The 17,349-nt window shown below is 41.9% G+C and overlaps 1 protein-coding gene across 5 annotated transcripts in view; it reads left to right on the top strand.

The window, feature by feature from the left end:
- Positions 1-15,023, top strand: part of LDAH (lipid droplet associated hydrolase) — a 289,096-nt gene extending 274,073 nt beyond the window's left edge. For all 5 annotated transcript variants that reach the window (XM_056564283.1, XM_056564282.1, XM_056564285.1 and 2 more), the window contains one exon: positions 14,080-15,023. In XM_056564283.1, coding sequence (XP_056420258.1) covers positions 14,080-14,280 — 201 coding nt within the window. In that variant the 3' untranslated portion in view covers positions 14,281-15,023. The remainder of the gene's footprint in view (positions 1-14,079) is intronic.
- Positions 15,024-17,349: the final 2,326 nt, after the last annotated feature.

The raw sequence follows: 17,349 nt of genomic DNA, 5'->3' as shown, positions 1-17,349 counted from the left end.
CGATCCGATCATCCATTTTAGTGACCGCGATGCTGCAGATGCCGTGATCTGTATTGATCATGGCATCTAAGGGGTTAATGGCGGACATCCGCGGGATCGCGGGTGTCCGCCATTACGGGCGGGTCCCTGGCTGCGATCAGCAGCCGGGACCTGCCGCCCATGATCCGGGCATCGCTCCGATGCTCGCGGTTATGCTTAGGACGTAAATGTACGTCCTGGTGTGTTAAGTACCACCTCACCAGGACGTACATTTACGGCGCTCGTCGGTAAGGGGTTAAAGGGGGATTTTAGTAGTAAAGTAGTAGTTAAAAAAAAAAAAAACATGTGTGTATGTTCCAGCATCATATCCAAACGGCTGAACATGAAACTTGGCGCACATGTTAATTATATTTCAACAAAAAACATAGTATAGGTAATTTAACCCTTACCCATCCCCATTTGCCAGGGTTGGGGTTTTTGTTTAAAGTCCCATACAAGTCTATGGGAAATATATGTTACTGCATAACTTCCAAACGGCTGGAGATATTTCGGTAATACTTGGTCACATGTTACTCATATGTCCACTTAAAATATAGGATAGTTAATTTAACCTTTAACTACCCCCATTTGTGAGGGTCCGGGTTTTTGTTTAAAGTCCCATGCAAATCAATGGGAAATGTATGTTCCCACATAACTTCCGTACGGCTGGAGATATTTCAATACCTGGTACACATATTACGGTTCGGGATAGGAGGATGGGATAGGACGACAGGATAGGAGGTCGAGATAGGAGTATGGGGCAGGAGGACAGGATAGGAGGTCGAGATAGAAGGTCAAGATAGGAGGACGGAATAGGAGGTCGGGATAGGAGGTCAAGATATGAGGACGGGATAGGAGGACGGGATAGGAGGTCGAGATAGGAGTATGGGACAGGAGGACAGGATAGGAGGTCGAGATAGAAGGTCAAGATAGGAGGACGGAATAGGAGGTCGGGATAGGAGGTCAAGATATGAGGACGGGATAGGAGGACGGGATAGGAGGTAGAGATAGGAGGTCGGGATAGGAGGACGGGATAGGAGGTCGAGATAGGAGGATGGGATAGGTGGTCGGGATAGAAGGACGGGATAGGAGGTTAGGATATGGGGTTGGGATATGACAACAATACATGAGGACGGGATATGAAGTCAAAAGTTTCCTCTGTTGATTTTCCTCCACAACAAGGATTAGGAAGGAAAAACCGGGCTAGTCTATATATATATATATATATATATATATATATATATGTATAAAACTCAACATGTGTGTTTATGTCTGTGCATGTTCCAGCATCACTTCCAAACGGCTATAGATATTAACATGAAACTTGGCACACTAACCTGTCCCCATATGTGAAGGATGGGGTTTTTATTTCAGATCCCATGCAAGTATATAGGACTTCTCGTGCCTTACTCCACAAGCTCCGCTCTGATTTTCCTGGTGAATGTGTCAGTCTGACTGGTAAGCCACACCCTCCCTGCATGCCATGTCCCATCTCGCATGCCCACCTTTTAAACTACACCCCTTTTATTTTCAGCTTAAAATATCTTCACCACAACACAGCCCCACCAGAGCACGGGATATGAGGATTAGAAATGAGGATTAGCTATGGGGACGGGATATGAGGTCGGGATATGAGGATGGGATATGGGGACCGGGATATGGAGTCAAGATATGAGAACAAAATATGAGGAGGGGATTTGGGGTCAGGTTATGAGGAGGAGAAATGGGGTCAGGATTTAGGGACAGGAGATAAGAACAAAATCTTCCTCCTTTGTTGCTTTTCCTCCCCCACAAGGATAAGGTAGGAAAAACCGGGCTGTGCCAGGTACTCAGCTAGAATATATATATATATATATATATATATATATATATATATATATATATTAGATGATCAAACTAAGATATATTACTTACTAATATAGTGTTATCACATGTTGTACTGGCTTTAGCATTCTTTTACTAGAAATACCCCTGCCAGCAAGTTGTGAAGTATTTTCATTGATAGTGTGGTGTTGTCTCCAGCCCCCTGGCTTCTTCCACTCCTGTCTCTGAGCTCTAGTCCCACCCCCGAGTGATGTCACAACTTCTGACTAGCCCCTAGAGTCATCTCTCTGTCATATACATATATATATCTTTATTGGGACATTTAAAGAAGAATGAGTCGTGTTTACAGTATGCTGAGTTTTGCTGAGCATTGCCACAAGCAGAGGATCAGACAAGTAATGAATACAATAGCTTTTGCAGATTGGGTGTGTGGAGAGAGAGGGGCTGCTCTGTACAGCAATGTTTTGCAGTAGCTCTGGGTGCGGAACTGGCAGGAGTGCTGTGGGAGGGGGGTGAGCAGTGTGATAGGTTTGATGTAGAGCCGAGTTAAAACAATGCATTCGAGGAATTGTAGTACTGAGCAACTGCTTAACCAGGAAGCACCGTCATTATTTGACATAGGAAGAGACCCACAGATACGCAAAGCAAATCATTTTTGATTCTTTCCGAACTGGGGCAGGCAGGGAAGCAATGCTAAATGCTTCTGCAGCATTTTTGTTTTACCTGATGGTTTAATACCCCTTTAGGTTTTGATTATGGAAAAATCCCTTTAATTGCGGGGAATCCTCCAGATCTCAGTCTATACGTTACACAATAGAACCTTTAACATAAAGTTAGCTCAAATAAACCATGTGGGCTCCAATGCTTAATCTGTAAAAGGGCCCCCTTACTTTCCTAGGCTCCAATGTAGACTCTTCAAAGGGGTCTTTACCTACTATATACCACTGGAGTTTTTTTTTTTTCTTTTGTTATTGTAGATGGCAGAGGGGCCATCAAGCCCCCTCATGCACAAAGGTCTGGTTGCAACTGCTACCTCTGCATCCACTGTTGCAAAACTACAACTCCCGGTAGGCCTGGACAGCCAACGGCTGTCCAGGCCTACTGGGAGTTGTAGTTTTGCAACTGGGGACGTTTCCAAATATTATGGTAGCTCTTAATAGTAAGGGTTACTATTTCCCTAACAGATGCCCCTGCTCCACCGAGCTAGTGCAGATGTATTCAGATTAATTCTGTAGATGCATTAAAAAGCATATTTTTTTATGTATGCAGCTGCTAATATCTGACTAATGTATCATAAAAATTATGGGCAGCATTTCCCCCAACATCTGCTGCCTTTGTTTTGTCTGTTCTGAATTATTTACATGAAATATGTTTTCTCTCGTTTTGGCATGTTTGCTGTTCAGCGGCAACAAGCTGCTGACACCTCCTGAGCTATCAGTGTTTTATATTGCTGGACAATTGCTTTTTATGTTGTTTCTTTGCTTTGTTTTCTATTGCGTAATGTTAAAGGGGTACTCCGGTGGAAAACTTTTTTTTTTTTTTTTTTTCAAGTCAACTGGTGCCCGGAAATGTAACACATTTGTATATTACTTCTATAAAAAAAATGTTTTTATCCTTCCAGTACTTATTAGCAGCTGTATACTACAGAGGAAATGCTTTTCTTTTTGGATTACTTTTCTGTCTGTACAGAGTGCTCTCTGCTGACACCTTTGTCCATGTCAGGAACTGTCCATAGCAGGAGAAAATTCCCATAGCAAACATACGCTGCTCTGGACAGTTCCTGACATGAACAGAGGTGTCATCAGAGAGCACTGCGGACAGACAGAAAAGAAATCCAAAAAGAAAATAATTTTCTCTGTAGTATACAGCAGCTAAAAAGTACTGTAGGGATTAATTTTTTTTTTTTTTTAATAGAAGTAATTTACAAATCTGTTTAACTTTTTGGCACCAGTTGATTTAGAAAAAAAATTCCAACGGAGTACCCCTTTGACAAGCTAGAACCAAGCAAAAGATAACATGTCACTAATTTAAATCACAATGAAAGTAGGGAAAGAATCTTCAGCTCACCTCCCACTGGTCTTGCACCGATCCTCAGCCTGGCCCAGTTTCATATGTAGTATAGCAAAGAAATATGTTCTGGATCCAGCAATTCCTTAAAACATCAATCTTTATTTGTAATCCACAGCGTTAAAAATCTTGCAAGTTAGCACTCACTACACACCACCTAGCCAGTGATACACTGCAACATGGACGCATTTGGTGTGCATGCGCTCTCTTGATCACTAAAGAAAAAGGAAGTTTTCTATATTTTATTTGTGTTTTAACCCCTTAAGGTTTTTTCCGTTTTTGCACTTTTGTTTTTTCCTCCTCATCTTTTAAAAATCATAACCCTTTCAATTTTGCACCTAAAAATCTATATGATTGCTTATTTTTTGCACCATCAATTCTACTTTGTAATGACATCAGTCATTTTACCCAAAAGTCTACGGCAAAACGGGAAAAAAAATCATTGTGCGACGAAATTTAAGAAAAAACGCAATTTTGTAACTTTTGGGGGCTTCCGTTTCTACGCAGTACATTTTTCTGAAAAAATGACACCTTATCTTTATTCTGTAGGTCCATATGGTTAAAATGATACCCTACTTATATAGGTTTGATTTTGTCGTACTTCTGTAAAAAATCATAACTACATGCAGGAAAATTTATACGTTTAAAATTGTCATCTTCTGACCCCTATAACTTTTTTATTTTTCCGCATATGGGGCGGTATGAGGGCTCATTTTTTGCGCCGTGATCTGAAGTTCTTAGAGCTTTTGTATTGATAGGACTTTTTGATCGCTTTTTATTAATTTTTTCATGATATAAAAAGTGACCAAAAATATGTTATTTTGGACTTTGGAATTTTTTTGCGCGTACGCTATTTACCATGCGGTTTAATTAATGATATATTTCTATAGTTCGGACATTTACGCACGTGGCGATACCACATATGTTTCTAATTATTTTTATTTACATGGTGTTTTTTTTTTATGGGAAAAGGGGGGTGATTTGAACTTTTATTAATGAAAGGGTTAAATCACATTTATTAACTTTTTTTTTTACACTTTTTTTTGCATTGTTATAGCTCCCATAGGGACCTATAACACTGCAAACACTGATTGCCAGCACTGTTCACTGCAAAGCCATAGCTTTGCAATGATCAGCGTTATCGGCGGTCGATTGCTCAAGCCTGCATCTCAGGCTTGGAGCAATCAATCGCCGAGGGGACACGCTGTAGGCAGGTAAGAGGACCTCCGCTCGTGTCCCAGCTGATCGGGACACCGCATTTTCACTGCGGTAGTCCCGATCAGCCCCGCTGAGCAGCCGGGCAGCTGTCACTTTCGTTTTAGACGCGGCGTTCAACTTTGAACGCCGCGTCTAAAGGGTTTATAGCGCGCGGCACCGCGATCGCTGCCACGCGCTATTAGCCCCGGGAGCCGGCCAAGGACGTAAATATACGTCCTTGGTCATTAAGGGGTTAAATAAGCTGCCACTAGGTGTCTCCCTACTTGTCCAGAGCCAGAGCACATTTCCTCTACAGACTTTGGACTCCTGCTGGCCTGGCAGACGTCAATAATCAGGAAATGCAGTCTGGATTGCTTAGGAGGGTGTGGTGCAGCCTTAGCCAATCATAGCTCATCTTACACTGAACTGCTCTGGGCTGTGTGTTGCAGAGTGAGAGTGAAAGTTCTCCCCTCATGGCTTCAGATGATGTCACGTCTGCTCTGGAATACCCCTTCCCAGTCTGTGAATCTGACTGAGACGGAGCAGAAAATACAGAGCAATATCAAGGTAGAAAACTAAAAAAATTATAAAAATAAAGGCAGGGGGTAGTTTATTATTATGGGGCAGTGAACTGGGAGGATTATAAAATATAAAAATAATGAGAGGTACTCTTTAAATTTGAATAGGTTTTGAATTTTTTTGAGTTAGAAAAGAGATTATAGTCCAGTTTTCCTACCAGTGTGCCTTCAGCTGTTGCAAAACTACAACTCCCAGCATGCCCTTTGCATGTAAAGCTATCGTTTTTGTACCACGGCTGAAAATAAATACATTTAACAAAGGGCCAAAAAGGACACTTTTTCAGCTGTAAATGTATGGCCATGAAATTAAAGGAGCTCTATAGTGAAAAATAACGTGATCCCTCCCAATCAAATAACCCCCCCCCCCCCCCCAGATCTCCTGAACAGGACCCTATGGCAGTCTGCTGGAAGGGGACGTGCCGACCCGAGCATGGAGCGGCGATCGACACCCCCCCTCCGTGTGTCCCATAGAGATATATGGAGGGGGCGTGTTGGGCGGCGGCTTCCTGTGAGGGTCAAAACTGGATAGAGGATACGTTGTTGTTTTTTTTTGCTGCACTACTCCTTTAATATTTGAATGAACAAAGGGCACTTTACTTAATTGATGAAAAAAAGTCAATGTTTGACCTGTTATTTGAGCAATAAAACGGCCATAAAACGGCCATAAAACTGGATGTGAATATAGCCTAAGGGTAAAAAAGCAATGAATGGTATTCAACAGTGGCCCAATGGCATCCTACTGCTGCAGGATAGGTTAATATACTATATGATCCCATCACACAGATAGTGATGGGGTGCCTTCTTCAGGACATGAAATGTCATAGGGGCTAACTAACATTACTGAAGACATTACCAAGTGTATATGTTGCATATTCTGTGTGGTTAACATGAGGGGAATGGGCTGGTCGTTCCTGACATTCTCTGTTTCCAGGTATTTATCCACTATGGCTGCTTTGAAGGGCTTAGGCTACTGCACCTTTCCATATAGTAGCATGCCACCTAACAAGTTGAGAAAGCAGGTCAAGAATACTCATCCTTATACTCATCCTTATGGCATACCATATGGTCCCATGCCTCTAAATCTTCGTTTTGTGTCACACACAAAGAAAGTCAATACAAATTACTGATGCACTGGTACCGGACTCCAGACAAACTCCAACGTTGATTTCCCAATGTATTTCCTTTATGTTGGAGGTGTAATCGTGAAGTAGGCACTGTACCCCTCATTTTTGGGATTATGTTCCTCTAAGCCACTTCTGGCTGGAGGTCCAATCACTAATCAAGAGAATTCTTGGAGTGGACATTCCTCTACTCCCAGAGACCTACCTATTGAACCTCCCTCCTGGTCACCTCTCCAACAGCTGAACCAAGTTACTCCTGTCTATCTTATGGCTTCTAAATGCTTAATAGCCCGATGGTGGAAATGCTCTGACGTTCCATCTCTCCAGATGTTAACCGACAAGATTAACGAGGTTAGGAGGATGGAATATCTCTCTGCAATCATAGACAATAAAATACCTACCTTCCAGAAAACCTGGTCACCGTGGGATTCTTTACATAGTAATCAACCCCCACAGGTATCCCCCTTTAAGAGTAATGCCATGTGGGCCTGTGTTCTTAGTCTTTTTCTTTTTTCTTTCTCTTCTTGTTTTGTTCTTTCCCAGGAACATTAAAGGGGAACATTAAAGGGGTACTCCACTGCGCCAGCATTCAGAACATTGCCGCCACGCGCCCTCCTATAGACTTGCATTGAGGAGGCATCACGACCCCCGCACCCAGTGTTCGGCACAAAATCTTCCGAACGCTGGGGTAGTTGAGTACCCCTTTAAGCTGTGTCGAAAAAGAAAACGTTATAAAAAAGTTAAGAAAAAATTATGATTGCCAAGGTGTAAAGAAAAAATATGTAAAATGTTCTAGTCCTCAAGCGGTTTAAAGAGTTTTCTTTTGGGGGTGTGGTCTGGCTGCCTAGCTGTATGTATGCATGAGCGTTGGGCTCTGGCTCTAGCTCCTGTTTTAAGCGACTTAACCAACACCCAGCACAGAGATTTATACACCTTAGGGTGTAGGAACATCCGTTCAAAGCCCATGATGAGAAAAAAGAAGCTGGCCCAGCAAGCAAAGCTATCTAAATTCTACTTTGCCAAATGTGAGGACTCAAGATGTCGTCGGGCGGAACAACCGAGATTCTCCTTGCCGCGCTCCTTCTCCACATTCCCTGTGCAGCTCTCCTGCAAAGACGCTGCAGAGATAGTCTTCAGATCCTACCTTATCCACGGATATTGAGCGGAGAACCTCTCCAGATGACCGGTGCTCCTTTCGTCATTCAGGCAGCAGATGAAGAGGAGGTGAGTGACAGGCGACATGGCCGCAGAGACACCTCACATTCTACTACATCCTCTCCCTCTCATACCCCCGCACAAGAAAAGGCAATGTTTAGAGCCCTCTACACTAGCGCAGGCCTCCAAACCTGGAGAGGAGCGGCACACTCCCACTGTCTCGGGAGAAGTAGTGCTCCTGGCCTTGCCCGTCTCAAATGTAACACTCACAGATACAGCTATGAAGGACATGCTGCTTCTGCAGCATCGCTCTATGCTGCTGGACATGCAGACTCTCATTAACCCCTTGCGAGCAGAAATAACAGATCTGGGGGGACGCATTGATCACATGGAGAGGAAATTTGGGGACTTCACAACCTCACATAATTCACTAATTGATGCTCACTACACTTTGGAGAATGAAGTGACCGCTCTGAGAGCGAAATTAGCAGACCTCGAAGACAGAGGTAGACGAAACAACATTAAGCTACGTGGAGTGCCTGAGTCTGTTTCACCTCAGGACATACATGCCTATGTCCGCACACTAAGCAAAACTGCTCTGCCTTAGTGCCCTGAAAGCGACCTGGAAATAGACCGAGCTCACAGAGTACCTCACCCCAAATACCACAGTTCCTCATGATATCCTGGCAAGAGTACATTTTTTTAGAGTGAAGGAAGCTCTCATGACCTTCTCCAGGAAAAATGGAGGCCCCCCCTGCCCCATATCATGTGGTGACTCTGTATGCAAATCTATCGGCAGTGGCATTGCAGTTGCGCTGCAGTTGCGCAGAGACTTATCATCTATCATCAATGCTCTTTGGCAAGCAAAAATACCATTCCTAGTGCTCTTGCTAGTTCACTATCAAAATTAACTTCACTTCATTAGTTTGGTGAAAGAGGGGCAAAAGCTTCCACACGCTTGGAGGATTCCTATTCTTGAGCCCCCTGCTAAGCCTGCAACTAAGGTTCGGGATGATTGGGTCACGAATCGTTGAACTAAGACTGTTCTGGGACATTTTCCTTAAGGTGCAGAGTTGAGTTTGGGGTCTGGCTTATTCCGGGTGTGGGCTACTTTAGGCTGCAGTATGGACGGTTACCCCTTGCTTCCTGACAGACTCCGGTCTGTCGTAAACTCTCTACATTACGCGTTCATGCATTTGTTATGCCTTGGTTTTGTTTGTTAAATCTGGTTTTTTGTTCGTCTGTTGGTGTATATGTAGACTACATACCTGATTGCATAGCTATGCTTGGTCAGAGGTGGGCGCTCTCACTGGGAGGCGCCACTCTCTTTTTTTAAATATTCTTTTTCATACTGCATATGATCTTCTTATTGCTATATAATGGTATTGCTATTTGCTAGCCTTAACACTAATGGCCTAAATAGCCCTATGCGTAGAGCTCATCTCTGGAGAGAAGCTAGGGAACTGAAATGTGATGTTCTATGTCTTCAGGAGACACATCTTGTTCAGCAGCAGGCCTTTAGATTATCCCACAAGATGTTTGTGCATGTATTTCACTCACATTACCACACCAAGTTCCACAGAGTTGCTATTGCGATCAAAAACATGGTAGCTTTTTCCAAGATTGAGGATTATGCAGATCCCATGGGTAGCTTTAATATTTTAATATGTTCTCTGAACAATGCGATATACACGGTGGTATCATTGTATGTCCCTAATAAGGCTCAATTACCTTTTTTCAAAAAAGTTATTCGTAAAGTTAAATCTATTTGTAAAGGACACGTGATTATGTGTGGGGATTATAATTTAACAGCAGACCCTCTCAATGACACATCTCCCGTACTAAGAAGATCTTCTTCACTTGCAACATCTCTTTGGAGGGAGGAAATGTATGACATTTGGCGCATACACCATAGTGGGGAACGCGATTACACATTTAACTGAGGGGTACATAATGTGTATTCTCGCATAGATCTTATTTTAATTGACAGGACCCTATTACCGTTGGCACAAACTTCTTCTATAAACACGATCACATGATCAGACCATGCTGCTATAACCATAACTCTCTCTGAAAAATATGAGGCTTCCCCAGTTTATCTTTGGAGGAGTAATCCTTTCCTGCTTTTTCTTCTGCAGCACAGAGATCATATTGAGTCTGATCTTAAAGAATTCTTTCTTTTCAATGCCCCTTCCTCTCCCCACCCTAATATACTATGGAATGCCCACAAAGCTAATATCTGGTGATCCTTTATTAAACAGGGGGCTTTAATAAAGAAACAAAAAGATAAAAAAACTTACGGAGCTGCTTCAAAAAGTTTGCCAGGCGGAATCTCAAAATGAATCCTCCCCTTCTCCTGAAATTGCTAACTTTCTCAGACTGCTCCGCTTAGAACTCAGTGGATTGCATTTGGGCTCATATGAAAGATCCTTTCGTAAGACCAAAGCAATTTATTACTCGCAGAATTACAGTAGGAAAATTGTTAGCTGCATGTCTTAAATCACAACAACTAAAAAGTAGAATTCCATACCTTCATCACCCGTTTACTAACCTTAAATTGAAGACCCCTAAAGACATAGTGAATGGGTTCCAATCCTATTACGCAAGCCTATGCAATCTCAAGGATTCTGTCCCTAACATACCGAACCTTAAAGAGGAAATTAATTCCTTTCTGTCCTCCCTGGCTCTTCCTAAATTGTCTGACACTCACCTGGAACCTCTTAACTTACCTATCACGAGTGCTGAAGTAGAATTGATAATAAAATCCCTTTCGAGAGATAAGGCACCAGGTCCTGATGGCTTTGCCGGTCATTACTACAAGCAGTTCAGGTCCATTCTTTCGCCATACTTGGGAGACTTCTTTCAGGCTGCTTTGGACACAGGTTCCTTTCCAAATAAAAACTACTAAGCTCTCATTATTGTTGATGCGGAGAAGGCCTCCTTCAATGGTCGTTCGCCTTCTCTGTTCTTTGCCGTATGGGATTTGGGAGCTCGATAGTCACAGCAACCCAAGCACTTTATCACAATCCCACTGCTAAGACCTTTGTGAATGGGGCTTTATCTGATAGCTTTGCTCTCACAAACGGCACTTGACACCTGTCCCCCCTTATCTTTGTACTAGCCATGGAGCCACTGGCTCAAGCAATTCAAGAAGACCCTAAAATCAAAGTAGAGTAGAAATAGGGGGAAGATCTCATACTATATCTCTCTATGCGGATGATGTATTCTTATCCCTTACTGAACCCGAGAAGTCGTTGGAGGCTGTGATGACCTTAATAAATAAATATGGGTAACTTTCATATTATCACTTACATTCCTCCAAGACCCAGGCGCTCCCGGTTAATATGAACCCTCAACAGATGGTTTCTTTGAAGTCGTTATACCCATTTGATTGGAAGTCGGATGGGGGTATATCTTATCTTAGCACCACACTGACAAGTTCACACTCTCTGACTTACAAACTCAATTATGACTCTCTCTTAGAGGATGTACAGGCAGAGTTACAAAACTTCTCTAAACATGAGATCTCTTGGATGGGTAGAATAGCTACTTTTAAAATGTTTGTTCTCCCTAAATTCTTGTACTTATATCGTACCCTGCCTGTCGTCCTCCTGGACAGATTCTTTACAAAAGCCCACTCCTTATTATCCACATTTGTATAGGGAAATAAAAGGCCAAGGATAGCAAGACACATTGGGGGAGATTTATCAAAGGATTTAGACTGGTTTTTCCTGTCTAAATTTGTCGCACAGAAAGTCGCAGTCTAAATATGTGCGACTTTTCTGCGACTTTTGCTGTAGAGGATTTTTAGAACATGATGCATGCAAGTCTATTTTAGACGGAAATGCATTAGAAAATGCATTGGTGCTGAATTTATCAAGTGCGACTTTTGTGCGACAAGTCGCATCTGCCCAAAATACACTGAAATGTCAGACCATGTTGGAGCAGGTCTAAATGCAGTTTAAGCTGTAGACCCTGAAGTCTGAGCACAGAATTTATCAAGGGCTGTGAGACCTTTGATAAATTAGGAGCACAATAGACAGGAGACTACCACATACGCTGGTCTATAAGCATACCCAGAATAGACTAGATTAGTAAATGTCCCCCATTATGCTTAAACATAGGGACGCAGGTGGGCTGGACATGCCCGATCTAAAATTCTACTATATTACCACGTTGGTCTCTGTGCTGGGGGGATGGATTCAGGACGCACAGGATGTGCCATGGGTGCACCTGGAGCAATCATTAGCCTTTCCATATACCTTGAGAGATTTATTGCAGCTGCCATTTTGGAACCTGTCACCTCCTAGAGAGTTGAGCCCGACAGTGGTACACTCCGTTAAAGCATGGACGGCATTTCACAAAATATCCGACTCAGGCATACCACCCAATGTCTCAAGTATAGCAACCACTCTTCTCTGCTCATTGCTTCCACAAACTGATTTGAGTGATTGGATAGCTAAAGGGATCAATTCCGTAGGAGATATATTCTCATCTAACTCGTTGCTACCTTTCAGTAATATATGTGCCAAATTTTCATTACCGGCTACTGATTTCTTTAAATATCTACAGGTCCGTCACTTGCTGGGAGGGCTGCTGCCGTCGGGGCTTAGATTAGATAAACTGGCTTGCCTCCACGTCTCCTCGGCATGCAGAGGACTAAAAACCCTTCTATACTGCCTTACTCCAAAACACTTGCTTTAGAAAATCCCATCTGATGCGCAGCTGGGAACGGGACTTACAGTCTACCTTTACAACGGAGGAATGGCAAGGTGCCTTCAAAATGTCTTGTTTACTTTTAAAATGCTCTTCCCATTTTGAATCTGTTATGAAAACGATGCTTCGGTGGTACTATACCCCGGTTCGTTTTTCCCTCATTTATCCATCAGTGTCCTACAAGTGTTGCAGGGTTTGTGGCTGTAGAGGCTATTTGATACATATACTTTGGTTGTGTCCTCTTATACAACAATTTTGGGTGGACTGTAAAAATCTGTTGAAAGAGATTTTCTCATGGCCTATCGCTTGGTCTCCCCAATTGGCGCTCCTTTTCATTGGTATTAATAACTTTCCATCCAAAGGTAGGGCCTTACTGTGTATAGTGTGCGCTATCGCCAAAACAATCCTACTCAGTAACAGGAAATCGGCCGCAGTTCCATTCCCTGAGGACTTGCGGTCGGCGATTAACACCACCTCCGTGTACGAGATAATTATTTCCTTTGGGAATGGCACACACCTTGCCTTTCTGTCCAAATGGCAATATTGTCTCCATTCCCCACATAGCGTAAGGGAGTAATTTTCTATCTGAGTACGTAACTATTGCTACTATATTAGGCTACTGTTCAATATAAGGCAACTTTCCTCCATTTTATGCCTTAATAGTTGTATCATAGCTATGCAAAACACTCACTATTTGCTTCATTCACTCATTTAGTCTATGTAATTTCTGTTTTGATATAGCCTTGAATTTTATGAAAGTACACCCACTGTTGTTAATATGTTACGACTGTTCACTATTGTTCGTGTGACACCACTTTTGCCGGGTATACCTGGCCTGTTTGTATAACTTTGAAAAACATTAATAAAAAGTATTGTTTAAAAAGAAAAAAAGAAAAAAAAAGAAAGAGTTTTCTTTACATTGAGCAAGAAAGAAATGCCATTGGGCCTCTAAGACACTAATCCAACAAGAAAAGTTGGAAGATTCCAGAGATTTCAGCTCTGAAGCTTGTAGAATTGTGAATGCAGCTCCAGACCATTCCTGATGTGGACCGGAGAAGTTTTACAAAGTGGGGTGGAAATGCAGATATCCCCTTTAAATATTTTCGAGTCATCAAGAAACGATACTTTTGCTTGTGTTTCTTAGCGTAGTAATATTTCTGTATTTATTTGTGTATTTATGCCCCTCGGTGATTGGTGTTGCTTTCCTGAAATGTTGAGTGCGCACATTTATTAAATATTATGTTTCTTTTCTCCAGGCACTTGGCAGCCATATTTTAGGAAATCTACCCTGTACTTTTTATTTTAACCAGAGCGAAACCTATTTTGCATTACTAGCAGATACACAATGTCGTGCTACAACATAACTTTAAAATAAATGTTCTCTTTATTGTTCTTTTTTTTAGTTGATTATCTACTATGGGGCCACGGACAGATGGTGCCCAGTCCAGTATTATGAAGATATTAAGAAGGATTTTCCAAAAGGCAATATCTGGCTGTGCAATAAGGGCTACAGACATGCCTTCGTCTTGGACTCCAGCAAAGAAGTGGCTTCCTTGGTTGTTACCTGGATGAGCGAACTGTCTTCTTCCAAGAAATATTTGTAATGGTATCTTCCAAGAAATATTTGTAATGGTTTCTCAGGTTAGAGATCATAGAAGGAAGAGGGTTATCATAGCTTTGATATATTATAGGATGAACTATGGTTCTTTAAAGGGGTACTGGAAAACATTTTTTTTCTTATCAACTGGTGCCACGAAGTTAAACAGATTTTAAATTGTAAATTGCTTCTATTTAAAAATCGTATTCCTTCCAGTACTTATCAGCTGCTGTATGCTCCACAGGAAGTTATTTTCTTTTTTGGATTTATTTTCTGTCTGTCCACTGTGCTCTCTGCTGACACCTCTTTCCATGTCAGGAACTGTTCAAAGTAGGGGCAATTCACCATAGCAAACATATACTTCTCTGGACAGTTCCTGACATGGACAGTGGTGAAAAAATGTTTTCCAGCAGAGTACCCCTTTAATTTATAGCTAGAATACACCTGACAAGCATTCGTATGTAAAAAAAAAAAAAAAGCCCAAAGGTGAATATTGGGAAAAAGGTCCAACTCATGCAGTACTTTGGGTAAATAATTTGTGATGAGGTTTGTATTCTGGTGGACCAAAGGTATAAATTATGGGATCTGCAATAGTTTAATGTATGGATGGAAATTACCCCCAAAAAATGGTAGCTATAATCTTAGTAAGATATGATCATTTACAGTGATTCAATTTGTCATGAACTTCTCGGCTCGGCAGTTGCTGACTTTAGCCTGCATAAATTGGTTCAGCTTTCAGGGGCTCCGGTGGGCTGGAAAAGGGGGATACAGTCCTAGGAGACTGTCTCCTAGGACTGTATCCACCTTTTCTAGCCCACCGGAGCACCTGAAAACTGAACTTATTTATGCAGGCTAAAGTCAACAACTGCCGAGCCGCAAGGTTCGTGACAAATCGAATCACTGTAACTTCGCTCATCTTTAATGTTGATGCCCTTTTGCTCATTGAAAGCCTTGAATATTATACCAGCGGTGTTAAAAAAAAATTAGCAGCATCCTCTAGGGGCAACAGAGTTCCCTACAGTAAAGAAGTGTAATATAGAGGACACAATACCTAATTTTTAGACCAAGGGACGACTCCCTAGAAGTTCTCATTCTGAGAGAACCCTCACTCCTTACACCCTGTTCCAAATTATTAGACAAATTATATTTAAGTGTCACAAAGATTAAATATTTAGTTTTACAGTTTAACTCAAGGGGGGCATTGTGTCTCAGGGCTTTTTTGATCACTGAAAACAATTTCGGGCACCGGTGATAATAAGATTGCCAGGTGAGCCCAATTTAAGGAAGAATTACTAAAGGTGGGTGTTCTACATTATTAAGCAGACACCATTTTCAAGCAATATGGGGAAGAAAAAGGATCTCTGCAGCAAATATTTGTTTGTGCATATAAAGGCACATTGAGGGAGATTTCTTCCAGATCCATGCATCAGATCAAGAGAGCAGTTGCTAAAATAACATTACATAACAGCAAACAGATATTGGAAGCTGCTGGTGCCTCTGAAGTCCCACGGACATAAAGGTGCAGAGTCCTCCAGAGTCTTGCAAGTGTGCATAAACCTTCTATTCGGCTGCCACTAACCAATGTTCACAAGCAGAAATGGCTGCATTGGGCAGAAAAATACATGAAGACTAATTTTCAAACAGTCCTGTTCACTGATGAGTGCCATGCAACCCTTGATGGTCCAGATGGATGGAAAAGTGGATAGTTGGTGGATGGCCGCCCTGTTCCATCAAGGCTGTTACATCAGCAAGGCAGTGGTGGAGTCATGTTTTGGGCCGGAATCATGGAAAGAGGGCTGGTCGGCCACTTTAGGGTCCCCGAAGGTGTAAAGATGATCTCTGCAAAGTATGTGGCGTATCTGACAGACCACTTTCTTCCCTGGTACAGAAGGAAGAACTATGCTTTCCGTAATAAAATCATCTTCATGCATGACAATGCACCATCTCATACTGCAAAGAATACCTCTGCATCAACGGCTGCTATGGGGATAAAAGGAGAGAAAGTCATGGTGTGGCCTTTATCCTCCCCTGACCTCAATCCTATTGAGAACTTCTGGAGCATCCTCAAAAGATCTATGAGGGTGGGAGGCAGTTTACATCCAAACAGCAGCTCTGGGAGGCTATTCTGACATCTTACAAACAAATTCAAGCAGAAACTGTCCAAAAACTCACAAGTTCAATGGATGCCAGACTTGTGAAGCTGCTATCAAATAAGGGGTCCTATGTTAAAATGTAACGTTACCTGTTAAAATGTTTAAAAAGTTAAAATATTGTCAAAAGTTTGATTGAAATAGCTTTTGATTTCAGGAAGAATGCTGCAAACACAACAAATGACAATTTTCAGTTTTTAAAAACTCATAAAGTGTTTTGAAACTTACTGTGCGTAATAATTTGGAACGGTGCATTGTAAGTTTTTTATGTTTAAAAAAAATACTGTTATCATTAGGGTTTTTTTTCAATAAAATTTTAAATGTACTCTTAATAGTTGATGACATGAGAATTCTGCTGACTTATTTACATCAATTATTTAGGTAAATGTGAAAAATATAATTTGCATAATAATTTGGAACAGGGTGTAAAGGATAACTGTGACATGTTCACTCCCGCACTAACCACAGGTACTGACTGCGGGGGACACTTATTCATATGATACCTTACCTGGACCTGTCCGGCCGTTCACCCGCAATCTTACTTTTTATATATATATATATATATATATATATATATATATCACGAAGAAAGTGGACTCCAGCTCAGGAAGATACGGCTTTATTCACATCAACGAGGCAACAGGTAACAGGGAGGAAGTGACGCGTTTCGGACAGGTGCTGGCCTTAGTCGTACCTGGCTGAAACGCGTCACTTCCTCCCTGTTACCTGTTGCCTCGTTGATGTGAATGAAGCCGTATCTTCCTGAGCTGAGCTGGAGTTCTTCTCTTTCTTCGTGATTTATCCGGGTGAGGTCCACACCCACTCCGTGCCCAGCATCCAGACCAGGGATTGAGCCGGGATATCTGCTTTCTGTTTGCTTTTATATATATATATATATATATATATATATATATGCAAATGTGGCT

Source organism: Hyla sarda, chromosome 3, assembly GCF_029499605.1.
Source record: "Hyla sarda isolate aHylSar1 chromosome 3, aHylSar1.hap1, whole genome shotgun sequence".
NCBI classification, from domain to species: Eukaryota; Metazoa; Chordata; class Amphibia; order Anura; family Hylidae; genus Hyla; species Hyla sarda.
This window is presented reverse-complemented; position numbering and strand designations above follow the sequence as displayed.